This window comes from Rhamphochromis sp. 'chilingali', assembly GCF_963969265.1.
Source record: "Rhamphochromis sp. 'chilingali' genome assembly, chromosome: 20".
In the NCBI taxonomy this organism is placed as follows: domain Eukaryota; kingdom Metazoa; phylum Chordata; class Actinopteri; order Cichliformes; family Cichlidae; genus Rhamphochromis; species Rhamphochromis sp. 'chilingali'.
The window spans coordinates 31,748,154-31,764,735 of NC_137947.1; the positions used below are offsets into that span (position 1 = coordinate 31,748,154).

At 45.4% G+C, this 16,582-nt stretch overlaps 1 protein-coding gene across 4 annotated transcripts in view; it reads right to left on the reverse strand.

Annotated features, from left to right (window-relative positions):
* LOC308388745 (LIM domain-binding protein 3-like) overlaps positions 1 to 10,829 on the reverse strand; it is a 30,919-nt gene extending 20,090 nt beyond the window's left edge. For 2 of the 4 annotated variants that reach the window (XM_080869629.1, XM_080869631.1), the window contains exons 1-2: positions 10,682 to 10,829; positions 10,406 to 10,593 (exon numbers count right to left, since the gene is read on the reverse strand). In XM_080869629.1, coding sequence (XP_080725755.1) covers positions 10,406 to 10,501 — 96 coding nt within the window. In that variant the 5' untranslated portion in view covers positions 10,502 to 10,593; positions 10,682 to 10,829. Of the gene's footprint in view, positions 1 to 10,405; positions 10,662 to 10,681 lie in introns of those variants that run through there. The other 2 variants (XM_080869632.1, XM_080869630.1) reach the window with 2 other exon arrangements.
* Between the last annotated feature and the right edge of the window lie 5,753 nt (positions 10,830 to 16,582).

Here is a 16,582-nt window from a genome sequence, read left to right on the forward strand (position 1 = left end):
AGAAGTTTCAGGTTGCTCTACACACCAACAGAAAGTGCCCTCCTGTTGTTAACGCTGCATCAGCATGGCTTTATTTGGTGGGGGCGGTTTAGGCTTGACTTTAAATTCAGTCTGGGAACAGAAGAAGACGCTAACAGTGACACTGTTCCTGGACACTTTGGGGTTCTGGATCTTTAATACATTTCAATTCAATTTTATTTTTATCTCCAAATCACAGCAGCAGTTACCTCGAGGTGCTTTAGATTGTAAGTTAGCAATAATACAGAGAAACCCCAAACCTCAGTCCCAAGGCTCTGTGGCTTAGCTGGTCAAAGCGCCTGTTTCGTAAACAGGAGATCCTGGGTTCAAATCCCAGCAGTGCCTTTTAGTACACCTTTATTACTTCCCCCTTTAATCAGGCCTAAGATCCATTGGACTTCATGTGACCCTAACAATTGACATCATGCGGGAGGCTGTATGTGGTCCTCCTGGTGACTGCAGGGATGCACGCATTCAGAGGAAGGTTCCTACAAAACAACAGCCTTTTACCATTTTTTGATAGATGTGTACGATAAGCTAGCATTCTGAGCGTGTTTATAAAATGCTGACCTGCAAGTCGAGACCAAGTGTAAAATCATAATTTATTTGAAAGTGAGACTTTGGATTCCTGCTGAAAGGAAACGCTACAAAAACACAGCTGCTGTGTGAGACGCCAAACAGGCACTGCTGGGATTTGAACCCAGGATCTCCTGCTTACTAGACAGGTGCTTTAACCAGCTGAGCCACAGCGCCTCCTGCATGTGATCATTTCCTGTATCTCACACTGTGATATGTGGAAGCTGTTGTTACGAGTTCAAAATTGGGGATGGAAACAAGAAAAAAAACCACAATAACAACACTGGTCCGGCCGGGTTGAGTCAAACGATGATTTTAATGATCACACGCGTGGGAGATGGACACTGTATGCAGACAGCCTCTGATCTCAAAATGGTGGAGCATTGCTCAAACTTTTATAGCGTCTGGTGCCTCCACCTTATCATAAAAAGCCTAAACATTTACATGTTTTCTCTCACACGGCGTCTAAGCTACGACCTTGGCTCCCTGCTTATCTGCTCCTGCTGAGATGGGGCAGAAAACTCCAGCATATTCTGTTCTCTTCTAATCAGACAAATAAGACAATAACTCTCTGTGAACAGTATTTCTTATAACTCAGCAGTATAATGCATCATAAAGCAATGTCATTCATTCACAACAAGTCAGCAGTTTAATGTAATGCAAATCAGTTTAACTAATGCAATAGTTATCAGCTTCTTCTAATTCAGGAGAATAATGCAAACTAAACTACATAATAATTCACAATCTTTAATTAGGGATATAACATGGCATAAAATAACACTACAATCCAACACTGTCCAATCGGGCCTCTTGTCTGTGCTCCATGCCTGGTTGAAGAGGAGCTCACGATGGTGCCCTGATCATGTGATGTCTCACATCATCAACAGTGGCTCAACGATCTTCAGGAGCGCCTCCAAGGGGGACGGCCCCCTCTGGGGACGGCCCCCTCTGGGGGGTTTTCACCTGTTTTAGAAGTGAAGAGTTTCTAAATGTGAACATCTCACGGACAGAAGAAGTCCAGCTGCTGTCGGTTCAGGCTCTCCAGACCAGCATGGATGACCTCTGGCTGCTGTTGCTGTCCATGGTGCTGAAATGATGCTACTGATATTATTAATTATTTCTATATGATATTATTTGAGTAAGAGAGAGAATATGAGATGGTCCCAAAATGGTCCGTCACCCAGGGCGTCTCACCGAGACGCTACGCCTGTTTGTCAAACATCAGGGTGGAGCGGATCAGGGGCATTTTGCAACCTTGCAGCTATACCCACATGGCAGGATTTATGTTCCAGCTCCCCTTTAAACCTCTTACTGGTGATGAGGTGAGAGCCTCCAGTAGTTACTGAGCACAGGGACTGAGCTCGCTGTGGTATCACCGGAGTTTATTAATCAAATACAGAGCAGGAGGATGGAAAAATCAATGGAGGAATATGAAGTGTGAGAGTTGGCTGGAGGATCCTCCATCAGCTTGTTGGATGTGACCCAGCACCCTGCTTCATCCTGCAGCTCTGATCCAATCTTTGTCCAAAAGGATGGCGTGGTTGGTGCACAAATACATGGTTACCATCATTATCTTCTCTCCATGCAGTGTACCATTACTGAGAGCACATCTACCCTCAGACGAGCTTCACTGCTTTGTCTCTGAGCAGTGCAGGGCTGGGACGGCAGAGTCCTGGGAAGATGACAAGCTCGACATCGTTACGGCTCGCTCTGTCCTCCCGAACCTCAGAAGCCTGCAGAAGCTCAGACTAGTCTAATCTCAGTGTTTTCACACACACACCATCTTGACTGATTCAAGGGAGGAACCTTGTTTAAAAAGACCAGCGGCCCAATCAGGGGATAATCGGGGGTCTGGCTGAGGTGCTGTAGCTTAGCCGGTCAAAGCATCTGCCTTGTAAATAGGAGATCCTGGGTTCAAATCCCAGCAGTGTTTTCATATAAATTAAAGTTTAACTTATCTGACTTCACTGAACCTGCTGATTTAATCGGTTCAGACAATCAAGGTGGGACAGAGAAATGGAAGATGGGTCAATAAACACAAGCAGCAGGACGACTGTCAGCTGTTTAGTCCTCGGTGATTCAGGAATACGATGCCAAACTTGGCTGGTTTGCTGCTCTGAGTCAAAGGAAAACCACAGATGGAGTTAAATGGCATGAACCACATGGATGCACGGCTGTGATTTGAATCCAGGATCTCCTGTTTACAAGGCAAGCACATTAACCTGTTAAGCTACAGCACCTGCTATGAGAAGCTAAAGCTAACATATTTGCTGCTTCTTTAACCAGGTTAAACAATGTTATTATAACTAGGTGATCATATGGTTCAACATCCATCACAGGTCATCAATGGCTGTTCAGTTTTCTCACCAAAGCTGGAATCATTCATTTATACTTAGATGCTCTTCATTATCAGACTTTAATAAAAGAGGCTGATGGAAGGGCTGCTCTCAACATGAGGTGAGATTTAATCTGGGGGAGAGAACCAGTGTTTCTTACATGTGGGGGTGGAAAGTTCCACAGCCTGGGAGCAGAGCTTTCGGGTGGTCTGTGCTGGTAGGAGGGGTTCTGGTAATAATGGGGCCAGCAGAGTTTTGAACCAGTTGAAGCTGATGGAGGGATTTTTGGGGGAGACCATGCAAGAGAGAATTACAACAGTCAAGGCGGGAGGTAACGAGACCGTGGACAAGAATGGACGCAGACTGGGTGGAAAGACAAGGATGTGTTAATGTTGCGTAGATGGAAACAGGCAGAACAGCTGAGATTACTGATGGGAGAGTGAACTGTGATGACATCAAGGCTCTGAGGTGAGGGGAAAACTGTGGAGTTAGTGAGAAATGGTTTGCCTTCACTAGGTTGGATTTAGTGCCAATAAAAAGGATTTCAGTTTTATCCTCATTGAGCTTAAGAAAATTAGAGATGAACATCCATGAACCTGGAGGAGGTTAATGGATGTAGTGATGGAGGAGGATGCTGGGTTAGGAGATGATGTGCTCTACAGAGACCTGAGGGAAGCAGCTGTAAGAAGGAACAGAAGGAAATCTTCAGCAAAAGCAGGAAGGAGGAGGTGCTGTAGGTCCGCAGGTCAGAGCACCTGCATGTAAACAGGTGCTCTGACCTGCTGGGTTCAAGTCCCAGCAGTGCCTGAAGGAGCTTTTTCTACATATTTCACTGCGACATCACCCTGATGATCTGGCTGTAGGAGCTGTCGGCCTCTCTCATCCAAACGTTTGTTTGCTGCTTTCAGCTTTTCTCGTCACGGCCGAGCTGCAACAATGTGAGGCCTGTCCAGGCGGCAGAGTGGCCTAGTTTCACTGGGAGCTGACCTACATACACACACACACGCACGGACACACACACAGATACACGTTAGGGGTGTCCGAAGTGAGATGACATCAGAGGAGGCGGGTCTCCTTCTCTTTATGGTCGCTCGTCTCCTCTCTGGACAAGAAAGAGTTAGAACTGAGCTCTGGACTTTCTCTGACAGCAGCGACAGTAACAGTAGATGAGCTGAGAAAGCAGAGATAAGACGTGTGTGTGTGTGTCGGCGTGTGTGTGTGTCCGTGCGTGGGTGTGTGTCCTTCAGAGGCTAAAAACAGCCCGCTGCCTGTCAGCAGCTGCTCGCCGCCTCGCTGCAGAGATAAACTGCAGCTGATTATTTCTCACATCGATTCATAAAGTTAACTTTTATCTGTTTGCGTCAGATTTTTTTTGCATGCCTGTGTAACATTTTGTCCCACAGCTGTGGGCTGAGTGGATCTGTGACGGCCACTCCTTCCCGTCGTCCTCACAGTGGTTTTGCTTCATCCTTCAGTCTGAATGTTTGTTGCTTCTTTCTGTCTCTTTTTGATCATCTTCCATCCTCAAATAACCATTTGTGTCACCTTTGTGTGTCCTTGCATGTGTGTGTTTGTGTGTAGGGATTCAATTCTATGCCTTCTAGTTTTTAAATTCTTACTGTTTTTTACTTGTATTGCTTTTATTTATTTATCTTTTTAGTTTCAAATAGCTGTACGCTTTATAAATGAAGTTATTATTATTGTTATTTATTATTTGTATCCTTTATTTTGCACTTTCTCTGATTCTTTTGGCCTCCTCACAGTTGATTTCATTTTCTTTGTTTTTCTGTTTTACATCCTCTTTGTGTCTTTTTGTGCGTATGGTTGTTTTCCATTTCTGTGTTGGTGCTTTTTGTTGCTTGCTGCACTCTGTTTGCATCCCTTTTCAGACATTTTGCATCCCCTGGGCTTCAATTTGCACGAGTGATTATTGTACATCTCTTTTAGCATTTCATATTTTGCATCCTTAAATTATCATTTCATCTTTTGAGTTCATTTTGTGTGTCCTCTTCTGTGAGTGCACATCCTTTTGTAGCAGCTTTTCATCTGTATGAAGTTTGTTTTTGGTCCTTTTCCCTCCATTTTTATGCATTTTGCAGGCATATTTTGATCTTTTTCAGCGGTTGTATATCTGGTATGTGCACGTTGTCTCTTTTTGCTAACTCTGCGCCTCCTCACAGTTGTTTTGAATCTGTTGTGGGTCCAGCATGACTGAAGAAGGCCACAGTTGTTTTGACCCTCCTGCTTAGTCTAAAGAAACGCACCTCTGTGCAGTCTGACTAAAGCTGCTTGGTCTATTTGTGTCGATCTCACAGCTGAAACTTGTATTCAACTCCCCGCTGACCTACTAAACCGAGTCCAGTCTTAGTTCACACGTCTTATTTGGGGTTTCCTGAAGCCATTTGGGATCCCCTGACCATCAGCAGCATGTGCAGCTGTGGCAGGAAGCAGCGGGGTCAGCGGGGAGCTCGCCGAGTGCTGAGTCAGCTCCGTGTGTTTGTTACAGCGGGCATCGAATTACCGCCGGCTCGGCTTTCGCCCCGACTGTAAAACTCGAGCGAGCTTTGAGCTGTGAGAGGAGCAGCAGGAACGCTCAGAGCCCCGTGAAGCTTTGTAAGAAAATCACTAATTAAACACAGACATGAAGTAAAAGCACAGGAATCTCTGCTGCGTGGGAACAAAGGTCATTTATGTCTGAAAAAACAGCCACAGAGAAAGACTGATGTGTCCTTCAGCAACTGCAGACTTTCTGGTATTTACTTTTTCATCTTTGATTTCTTTAGCTGAGAACAGAAATGCCTCAAAACAAGAAGAAAGTCTTTGCTTTCACACAAACACACCTCTAGCTGCTCAGAGAGACATTTAAAGATGTGTTTCTAACTCATCTTCCCAACATTTGGGGACAATCCCACAAACGGACTCGGAGTCGATGACGTAAACAGGAGATCTCTAGTTCTGCCTTTCAAACAAACTCACATGTGTGAAAAATATATCACAACAAAAAAGTTTTTTTAATAGATTTTGTAGCTATAGCTACAAAATTCTTTTGTGTTTGCATGAAAGCAAAGAGACAAATGTTCTTGTTTATGAACCTTTCCTCAGTTTGGTCTGAGTAACCAAATCCACAGATCAGACTCTTTAACTTTCTTATTGACGAGTGTGGTTCTGCTACGTATACCAAAACATCATCTGTGTACACTGAGATTTCGTATTCTTCATATTTGATCTGATCTCCTTTGATGTGGTTGTGCTGATGATTCTGTGCTAATAGTAAACAGTACAAAGAGCTGCTGTGCAAAGGTTTGGACAGAAAGACCCTCGAGGTGGTGACACTGTTTTCAAGTCAAAGAAGCAAAGCAGAAATCTTGACGGCATTTTAAAATCAACTCTAAATCAACCTCACAGCCAGGAGGACTCAGCTGTAAGAAGCTGCAGCGCCCTCAGGAGGCGTGCAGCTTAGCTGGTTGAAGCGTCTGTCTCGTAAACAGGAGAGCCTGGGTTCAGATCCCAGTAGAGCATGCTTTACAACAGACCTGGTAAACAGGCTGAATGAGCTTTTATCTCTGGGCTGCACAAATGAAACCCATCATGTTCTAGATTCTGGATGATGTAGACAGCGTTGGCCTGACACTGAAAAAAGCTCCTGCAGTGTGTCCGTGCATATCCTGCTGTTACTAGACTGTCATCTGGACAGGATGACATTAGAAATATTGGCTAAAATCTGCAGAACATTTGGGCTTCTTAAACGCCATCTGTCACCTATTGCATACATAAATCCTTCACTCCAATTAACCTAAATCAGAGATGCTGTTTGTAAAATACTAAAAAACCGTTCAAAGGATAAAAACAGTGGAAATGACCTGGAGATGTTGGCTGTAAAACAAAACTGGAAACTTTTAGAGGGTGTGCAAACTGCGCAGAGACGTTTCCATGGATTAAAGCGGCACGAATCCTGCTCCGTGTGAACACTTCCTCACTGCTGCTGGTCCTTTAGAGGCCACCAGCTGTCACTTTTTCAGCCTCGAATCGTCCCAAACTCCCAGACACGACTTCAGAACAATCGCCGCTGCCGGCCCGAAGGAAGGACTGAAGTCATTTGGCTCTAAATATATTCAAACAAGGCGCTGACAGAGCGCAGAGGAACACTGAGATGGAGAAGATTCATTACAAATCCTTTTAACTTAAAGCAGCAAAGCTTAAAGTGAAGCTCCTGCAGCTTCTCAACCAATCAGGGATGAAACATGCAGACTGTCCAGCACTGTGACATCACTCAGTGGTACACACTGTGGTACACACTGTATGGCAGTTATCTGCTACATGAGCTGGTCTGTGATCCAGTTAAAAAGTAAGAAGTCGTTACTATTTAAATAATCCAAGTGAGAGTCACACTGGACCTGTTTGACCCACACTTCACTCATGTTCAGGGGAAAGGGTGCATCTGTTGGGGACTATTTTGAGCAGCAGATTAATCCACATCTGTGCCGGTGCAGCGACATGCATTTCATTCCTTCTGGAGCTCTGCAGCTCAAAACATTGACGGAGAGATGTCGGGCTTTGAAGGAAAGCTTGGATGGGGAGAATCCTGTGACCCTGCTGATATTCTCTTTGAGCGCTGAGCAGCAGATTGGATCTAACTCAGCCTCGTCTGCCTGTAAATCCCACCTCTTCACCGCCGCTCCCTGAACCTCATGCTCTGAACAATGAACCAGCGAGCAGAGAGGGATGATGGGAATATGAACACTGCTGAATTTCCTTCCTCACTGGTATTAGTTTAAGTCTGTTGAGCATTTGACAGGATGCAAGTGTGTCTGGCCTACAGCAGCAGTGAGAAGGGAAAGCAGACATGTCTAAATCATGGCAGCGTTGGCCGACGGAGCTGCTTTACATGATCCGCCAGCAAAAGTAAAGATGCATTTCATTTTAACCTCAGAATCGGTTATCAATTGGCGTCACACGTTCATGTGCAGGAGTCACTGTGAAGGGCTTTTATTGTGAAAGGAAGGAACAGGAAGAAGCTCCATCTGACTTCCTGTCCTGATGGAGCAGCAGCAGGCTGCAGCAGGGTCGTTACAAACCGACTCAGGACGGAAAACGTTGACAGGGACGTGAACTTGGATCCGAGCCGACAATCAGGCAGAAACTGGAGGGTCGGATGGAAAAGGAAGGTCCTCGTTCTCAGTTCTTCACGTAGAGCATCATCGGCACTAGAGGTGAAACGAGGTCCATGTAGCAGAAGTCTGTTAATACTCGTGAATCCACAGTTCATTCAGAACTTTTTGTGTGGTTGTATGGTTGGTGTAACATGACTGTCACATCCCAGAGCGAGGAGCAGAGGTCCTGCCAGCCTCTCCGGGGTTAAACCAGTCGCTGACTCTCACACAGACAGAGGTTCTGCTCGAGTCTTATTTTTGGCTCGTCTCCGGCAACGTGGAAACACCTCCCACCAACTCCGTCAGCGAGGTGCAACCTGAGAGGCAAAACCCGGGGCCAAAAACAGTTCCTCGAACCAGGAACACAAGATTTACTGTTCCTGTACGAGTGCTGCCCTGACACAGACATAAGGTCTCACTTCAATCATCAAGTGAAACAATTTAAGAATAAAAAACTAAAAAGGTTCTGAATCGTGAGGCTTTGTTTCAGCCCTGTGACTGTTCTGGACGACTAAACATGATTTAGTATCTCAAAGAGGACCTCCATCTTTCTCAGCCTGACGGAGGAGCTGCGTAAAGCGCGTGGAGCTGTTAACAAACAGCGCGCTCACAGAGGCTGATGAGTGTAACAGCTGAGCAGGGGGAGCGCTGAAGGTCGGCCGTCCCCGAATGAATGAGTCCTCACAGCGTGTGTGTGTGTGTCTGTGTGTGTCTGTGTGTGTGCGTTTTTATCACTGCTGCTGTTGTAGGGTCCTAAATCTGTTCACAGTCATGTTGTGGGGACCTGCGTCTGTCTCTCCTGTGGGAGGACTCGGTTTAAGGTGAATGCAATGATGGAAACTGTGGAGCCGCCAGCAGAGACTTGGATTACAGATGCAGTGAATAACAATGGAAGAGCAGCAGCACCCAAACACAACACAAAACATCTGTAGGCTAAATGTGTGGAACAGAGGCTCACATGAACATCTGGAACATCCTGCCAAGTTAAACAGTTTGAATAAAAGTACAGCAACATATATGAACCCCAGTAAACACAGCTCAGGGTCCAAAACCACCAAAGTCGGCTGGACAATAACTGCAAATCAGAAAGAAACATAAAATGAACCCGAGCCCATCACAAAGAGACGCACAAGAAAACTAACAGAAACACAACAACCCGAAAGGGTCAGAGGCTTGAACTACAAGAAAGACACAAAACTGCCAAACTGAGCTGCAAAAAGACGACTTACAACCTGACAAAAGACACAGAATTACCTGCACGAACCAGGACAGACGCAAAAAACAACTGAACAATTAAAAAAACGTTAAAAAGACCCAAAACACAAACAAACCCCCGAATTTAACAACCACAAAAAGTCTCAAAATCACTAAAAAGAAAAGAAACCCAAAGAATTTAACTACACAACAACTGCACCAAAAGGCAGAAATACCAGAGAGAGAGACATTTAATGACCGTAAAAGGAAAAGAAACTAAAATTAGATGCAAAACTACAGAAATAAGTTGTTCAGTATCTCCAAAACCATGCAGACTAGCTGCACTGCAAACCCAAACAACCCACAGAGACACCAAATAACAGCAAGAGGACAAAAACAATCAGCACTGATGCAACGTGACCTGAAAAATGCAAAACTGCCAACAAGAGGCTACACAAAGCTGCAGCCACAGCTTTTGTCCCAACACATCAGGCATCACATCCAAAATCACCAAACAGAACCCGACACAGAGGTCAAAGGTCATCAACATCCCACCAGCAGATTACAGTGGAGCTGCAGGAACTTCGTCTCTCCATCTGTCCAGAGAGGCGAGGCTCCGAAAGCAACACCAGCTCCAGTTTCAGGCCTCCACCTCTGCTTCGGCCTCCCTACCTGACCGGGGGGGGGGTCGACGGGCTTCACTGATTCAAAAAGAAATCAGCCACACATCAGAGATTATGTCCCAAAGCAGCCACGTCTCCTCAGCTGGACTTGAAATGGAATTAGTCTACAGCAGGTTGAGTTTAATGACTCATGAGCACGTCGAACAGACCCGAGGCTCACACCAGCTCGGATTTTAAATATTAATCATTAAAGTTTCAGTAACAATGCTGAGGGGAATTTTGAGCTTTATTTTGAAAGAATACAGATGACAGGAAATAAGGCAGGACATGCAACAATGGTTTGCATCTTAAACCGTCCCAGCTTCGTCTTTCTAGATTCATTCCCTTTTGTAACACCACTAAGGACTCAGACTGGGACACAGATATCAGAGACTCACATCTGTCAGCCAAACACAGAAATTGGGCGAAGCTGCAGGTGAAAAAGTGCGTTTCCTGTCCGATTTCCTACCCTGGAGATGGTCAGCGGCATGTTGAAGTCCTTGCCCCCCTGCAGCCTGAAGCCCCAGGGCCCGGGGCCGGGCAGCGACACGGTGTAGGTGCTCATTCTTCTTCCACACAACTACAAAGATCTTTCAAAGTCAGAGCAGAGTTTCTGGAACAAAACCCACCGGCAGCTGCAGGAGACACGGGACGGCTCTGAAAGCAGAGAGGCGATAGAGAGAGAGAGGGCGTGAAGCAGGTGAAGCAATCACGGAGGAAAGAAAAATGAGTGAAATGCACCAACCGAAGAGGAAGAGAACGAGTCGCAGCAGCTGAGAGGAGAAAGAGGAGGACCTGCCTGCTTGGACGGGCTGAAGTGACAGCCTAAGAATAGCCTCAGACAGTGGTGTGGCATTGTGGGGGGGCGGTGGGGTGAGGCGGGGTGAGGCAGGGCAGGGGGGTCTGCAGGGAAAGGAGGGGGGGTGGACTTATATGGCGTGAAAGGGGACACCCGGTATGCCAGGCTCGCCGTGATTCACAGCGGCTAATATAGACCAGCAGATTCTTCTAGACCCTCCTCACTGCCCCCCTCAATCATGCAGCGCCCAGGGTCTCCCACGCATCCAATCAGGGGCAGCGTCAGGAAACGTCTCATTATCTCGGTGGCGATAAAGCCCAAACAGAAAGGCCACGAGTGGAGTGGCACTGATAGCTTAAAGGTCAGCAGGTTCAAATCCCTCCACGGGTCGCTGCCGAAGGCGTCAGCGAGGCCCGAGCCCGACTTCACCCGTCAGGGGAACGCTCTGAGCCTCGTGGACTCAGAAGAAAAGTGTCCACCTGTCAGGACTGTCCTCAGGTTTACCCAACCTAAAGGACTCCAACACCTACAGAAAACTACAAACATGACCGCCACAGAGAGCCAGTGCAGCCAAACACAGAGCCGATAACCTCAAAGAACGGCAAAGTAATCACACAGAGATTAAACCTCTCAACACCAGATGAAATTTATCTTTACGAAGATTCAAAAGTAAACGATTAATGTCCGACAAAGAGAAGCACGATGACCACAACAGGACTCAGCTGCCACAAATAGACCTCGAGAGGACGACAGCTTAGAGAGACGCAAGACACAAAATGATAACGAAGAGACAAAAAAGCCTCAAATTAGGTGGAAAATGACAAAACGGGACAAAAACCGCTACAAAGACACACAAACAGACCCTCAAAAGACAACAATCCACAAATATTAGCACAAAAACTAGAGAGAGGCAAGAAAGAGCCAAAAACTGCAGAAACAATCACAGAGACAAGCAAACACACACGAGGGAACCTGACAGGACAAAATGAGAAGCCCAACAAAGTGAGTCTGAATCAGCACATTCAGTGTTTTTAAAGGCGACACACGAAGCCCACGAGAGCATACGGGTCAGATGTTATCGGGGTAACACCACCTTCTGCCTGATGGTGGGCAGGGTGGTGTCAGTGCGCACACTGGGAACCAGAAATGCTGTTTGTAGGTGTAATTTGGGGGGCAGAGTCACACCTATAAATCTCACGTTTTTAATTCAGGTGGTGCTCCATGTGTTGTATGTGGTCTTCATTAAATATGATAAAGTCTGTGAACTTTCCAAACACCTGAGGAGGCTGCAGGACTTTAAACAGCCCAGGTACCCCGAGCACACCTGTGGACGCCCCGAGCACACCTGTGGACGCCCCGAGCACACCTGTGGACGCCCCTCTAACAGGTGCGTGTCAGATGGAGTGAGGCACTGTGGTTAAAGCGCTAGCCAGCTAAACAGGAGATTGTGGGTTTGAATTCCAGCACCGCCTGCTTATTAACAGGAAGATGAAAAAGCAGCTCTTCTCTCCAAGCAACAGTGAGTCAAAAACCACCAGAGGTGCAGAGCCCTCACTGCTCACATAGGCTGGGGGCGATCGGCCCTCTGCACCGACTGACAGGCTGATCCCAGAGCAGCGCTGAGCCTGTTATATCACCGGCTAAGTTTAGACTCTGAGAGGCAGAGTGGACTGGGACGGAGCTGTTTAAGGTTTTAGAAACTTTTATTTAAACCATCCATCTATAACAGTCCTTACCAATGTTCCCTCTAAGCTGCGCACGTGCAGCTAATCCACGTGGTTGACAGGCTATGACAGCGTCCTTATGTGCCGACACCGGTGTTTTAGCAAAGCGGCTGATGTGGAGGGAAGCCACGTTAATGACAACGTGTACAACCATTGGAGATGTGAGCAGGACAGACGGAACAACTGACGGAAACAGTGTGGACTTTATACCAGTTTTTAAACTGTGTTGATCGGCCACGTAAAACCAGAGTTATGATAAAATATCTGCAGTGTTTGGTTTTCTTCCTGAATACTGTCGTTGTTTATATTTACTGCAGGAAGAAACGGTAAAAACGGCGTTTTATAAGGAAAACGCTCGAAATCCTGTGAGAAAAAACAGCCCCCCTCCAGCCTTTCCTATTGGTGGAAAAATGTACCATGTGGACCAATCAAAACATGATATGGCAACATGGCATTTAGTTGTTTAGGGAGGGGGAAGTTTTAGGAGTGACGGTGTGTTTGAGATGTGAGAGATTTGCTACGTTTAGCACAAATCTTGTGTAGTTAGTGTGTAGTTAGTGTGTAGTTAGTGTGTAGTTAGTGTGTAGTTAGTGTGTAGTGTAGTCAATAGTTTTGTTGTGTGTTAGAACAATGAGGCGCCTGCTGAGTGTTACAGGTGTTACAGCAGTGACACATCTGCTGCTGTCAGGCCTGCAGGTATCAGGCTGTTGTTCTCCTTCATCTCATAGTGGACAGAAATTATTTTTTGCAGCGGCACAAATAATTTGTGTGGCATCAGATTTGATGCAGAACAGCTGATTGTTCTGTAAATAGTTTGAAATGTTTGTTTAAAAAACGCTTTGGCTGCATTTTTAGGTAAACAGCTGCAAAACACTTTGTTACTTTTTTGAAGAAGTAACTATATAGTTAATTTCCCAGCATTGGTCATTATTTACTGTATTTTGCAGACAGAGAGTTACAGACTCTCTCCCAGACTCAGACTCATCATACAAGTCAGAGCTTTATAAAAAAAATAATAAGAAAGTTGTGTTTTCAAAATTGGAGTTGAAGTTTTTTTTTCCTTCCAATAGTGTTAACATGCTGCACAGGTCACAAACAAGATTTGTTTACATTTTCATTGTAAGTGGGCTAAAGCAGTTAATTAAGAGTCGTCTAACATAAATGCTGTAATTTGATAATTTTAATAAACATGTAACTTGGATGGATTAGATGCCGACGTGACCACAGTGCACACGTCTGCTGTCGCTCACAGTGGTCCACGGGACGCTGAGGGAGTTTGTGTGTTCGCTCAGACACATGGAAAATTAGAGGGAACATTGGTCCTGACTCATAACAATCATCACTAAAATCTCACTGACAAACTGCAATGAGTGTTATCCACGTAAACGCGTCAGAAAAGATCGCTTATTTATCCATAAAAGGAACGCATGCTCAATGGTTTTTCAGGGTCTAAGTTAGGAGTGTAAATGTTTAACCAACACTGAGAAACACCAAAAGCTGCAGTTCCTGTGGCGTCCAGCAGAGGCAGCAGTGAGTCAGTCTCCATAGACTCCCATGTTAAAACTTTCCAGCACAAACAAACATTTTTTACAGCCTGATACACAAACTGTTTGGTCTCTGTGGATCATTTTGTGGCTGCTTCAAAGTTAGAGTTCAGAAACGAATTACTGTGACCATCTTTTATATACAGTCTGTGGTTAAGCCAGAAATAAGGAGCTGTGGGTTTAATGTGCAGGCCTGGCTTCTGTTACTCAGAACTAAAATGAAGCTTTGTGGATCAGCACTGCAGGGACGTGTAAAGCGAACCCTGCTGACCCTCAGCGAGGAGTTTAAAACACAAACTGAGTCAACCTGAAGGCATGAGAGCGGAGGGGAAACCATCCACAGCCACAGCAGTGATACTGATCCCCCCCAGCATAGAGCCACAGCTGACCTCTGAGCATGTGTGAATAGTTTGTCATTTTAAACAGCTTCTTAATGGAGCTGCCTCTTTGCATGAAAGGTCAGCTGGTGAGTTACAGCCTGCTGTGTCTGTAAACATCAGCTACATCCTGTTTGTGAAGACAAACTCACAAACAAACGTAACAAGATAATGAAGCTCTAAAATCTGAGTCCAATAAAAGCCTCAGACGTCACAAAGTCGTTATTACTCTTCCTAAACTCGACGCTTCCGGTTTCTGCTCTCAGGTGGTCTGCAGACTGACACCGCCCACCTGCTCTCTGCTCCGCCCAGCTCGGCGCACAGAACCTAACGCACACCCTCAGAATAAGTAAAACCCACCAGGTGAGGCTTCAGGCTCCTCTTCTGTCATACCTGAGAGCTGACCCCACCCACCGACCCGGTGAGCCGGGAGAAGCTGTCGGTGTGACCGGCCGCAGCAGCTGCGAGCCGGCGGGCGGTGCGACTTGTTGCCGGTTGTGGTGGTGATGCAGGAGGTGGAGAAGGAGGATTAAACAGTAGAAAGCAGAGGGTGGAGACGGGAGGAAAGGGTCTGAGAGGCGGGTACCTGCCGTCGCTGTGCAGCTCCGACACACCGAGCGGAGTGGCCTGCCGCGATCACGGGATCCTGCTCCGCTCCTCGGGCACAGAGCAGCAGGGAGGCCGGGGGCAGGAGGAGGGCAGCAGGGGTGTTAACAGCGGATTTTCATTAGCAGGATTTTATTTAAAGAGGCAGGAGGCACCTGAAACCGCGCAGAGCTCCAGGTAAACACAGAAAACAGGAGCATCCGGAGCCAAACGCGTCACTCTGCGTTCATGTTCATCTATTTAATTATATCCGTAAAGAAACGAGCAAATACACTGAACGGGATTATGAAAGGATTAAAGAAATGAAAGAAATGACCTGTTTTGTATTATTAAACCTTCATTATAATCAGTCTAGTTTTTATAGGCCTGTGAAGTGTATTCATCACATTTCTGTGGTAAATACATGTTTAATGTGTGCAGCGTTAAACACAGGCTGTATAACAGAGATGACTCTGTGACGGGCATGTTTTATATCACTCATGAGCAGTGTTGGTCACGTTACCTGAAAAAAACAATCAGTAACTAATTACTGATTACTTATTTTCAAAAGTAATTAGTTACTTAGTTACTTTTTAAAGTAACAGCCTGAATAGGTGATAAAGCGATAGATCTTTCAGCCCAATTCTACTTTTTCTACATAATCCATCATACAAAATGTCATCAAATGGAAAAGTCTCTTTTTAAAACTTGTTTTATTAGTTTTAATCTTTTAACTTTATGCATCAAGCAAAAATTTAATTATATGCAACATTCTCTGACTGGAAGAAATTAGTTTAACATTTAAACCTATTTTCTGCACATTCCAGCACATAAAATAAAATATTTTTTGTGTTTACACTCAGTCTTTCAAATAGATGCAAGTAAAACACAGCAGAAAATAAATAAAGTCAAAGACTCAGCGGTCCTGTTGCTCTATTTCCACCTGTAAAGCAGGAGTAGGGTAGGCGGAGGTTTACCCTGGTGCAGGTGTGCCGCGGTCAGTGGAAGAATCCGCGAGTTTCTCTGTGAGTTTCCCATTACGTCGTAGCTACTCGGTGCTTGTTGGAAGTTTAGGGGTTTTTTTGCTGTAAAAAGAAGTTTTCTTCCCACGCACAGCGGACACTAATGTTTTTGTCACTTTTTATGGAATCAAACTCAAAGTAAGGTCAGTGCTTCCACGCTTTAAACGCTGCACGCTCATACTCTCTCTGCACTCGATATATGATCCATTGTTGATCTGCACACAGCTGTTGCCACGAACGTCGCACTCGCTTACGTCACTGTCATGAGACACTCAAAGTCCTCTCACGGTTTTAGTAACGCAGTAACGTCGCGTGCTTACGGGAAAGTAACGGTAATCTAATTACCTTTTTGCAATAGTAATCCCTTACTTTACTCGTTACTTGAAAACAGTAATCGGATTACAGTAACGTGTAACGCGTTACTGCCCATCTCTGCTCATGAGTGATATGTTTGTGGCATTATGGAAACACGTCATTTATAATAGCTTACATTTATTATCAAATACCAGAAATCACTTTTTTTACACGATAATAACAAGTTGAAAAATTCATTTAAATTAAATTAAGTTAAATTTTAAAAGCTGTATTAAAGTAT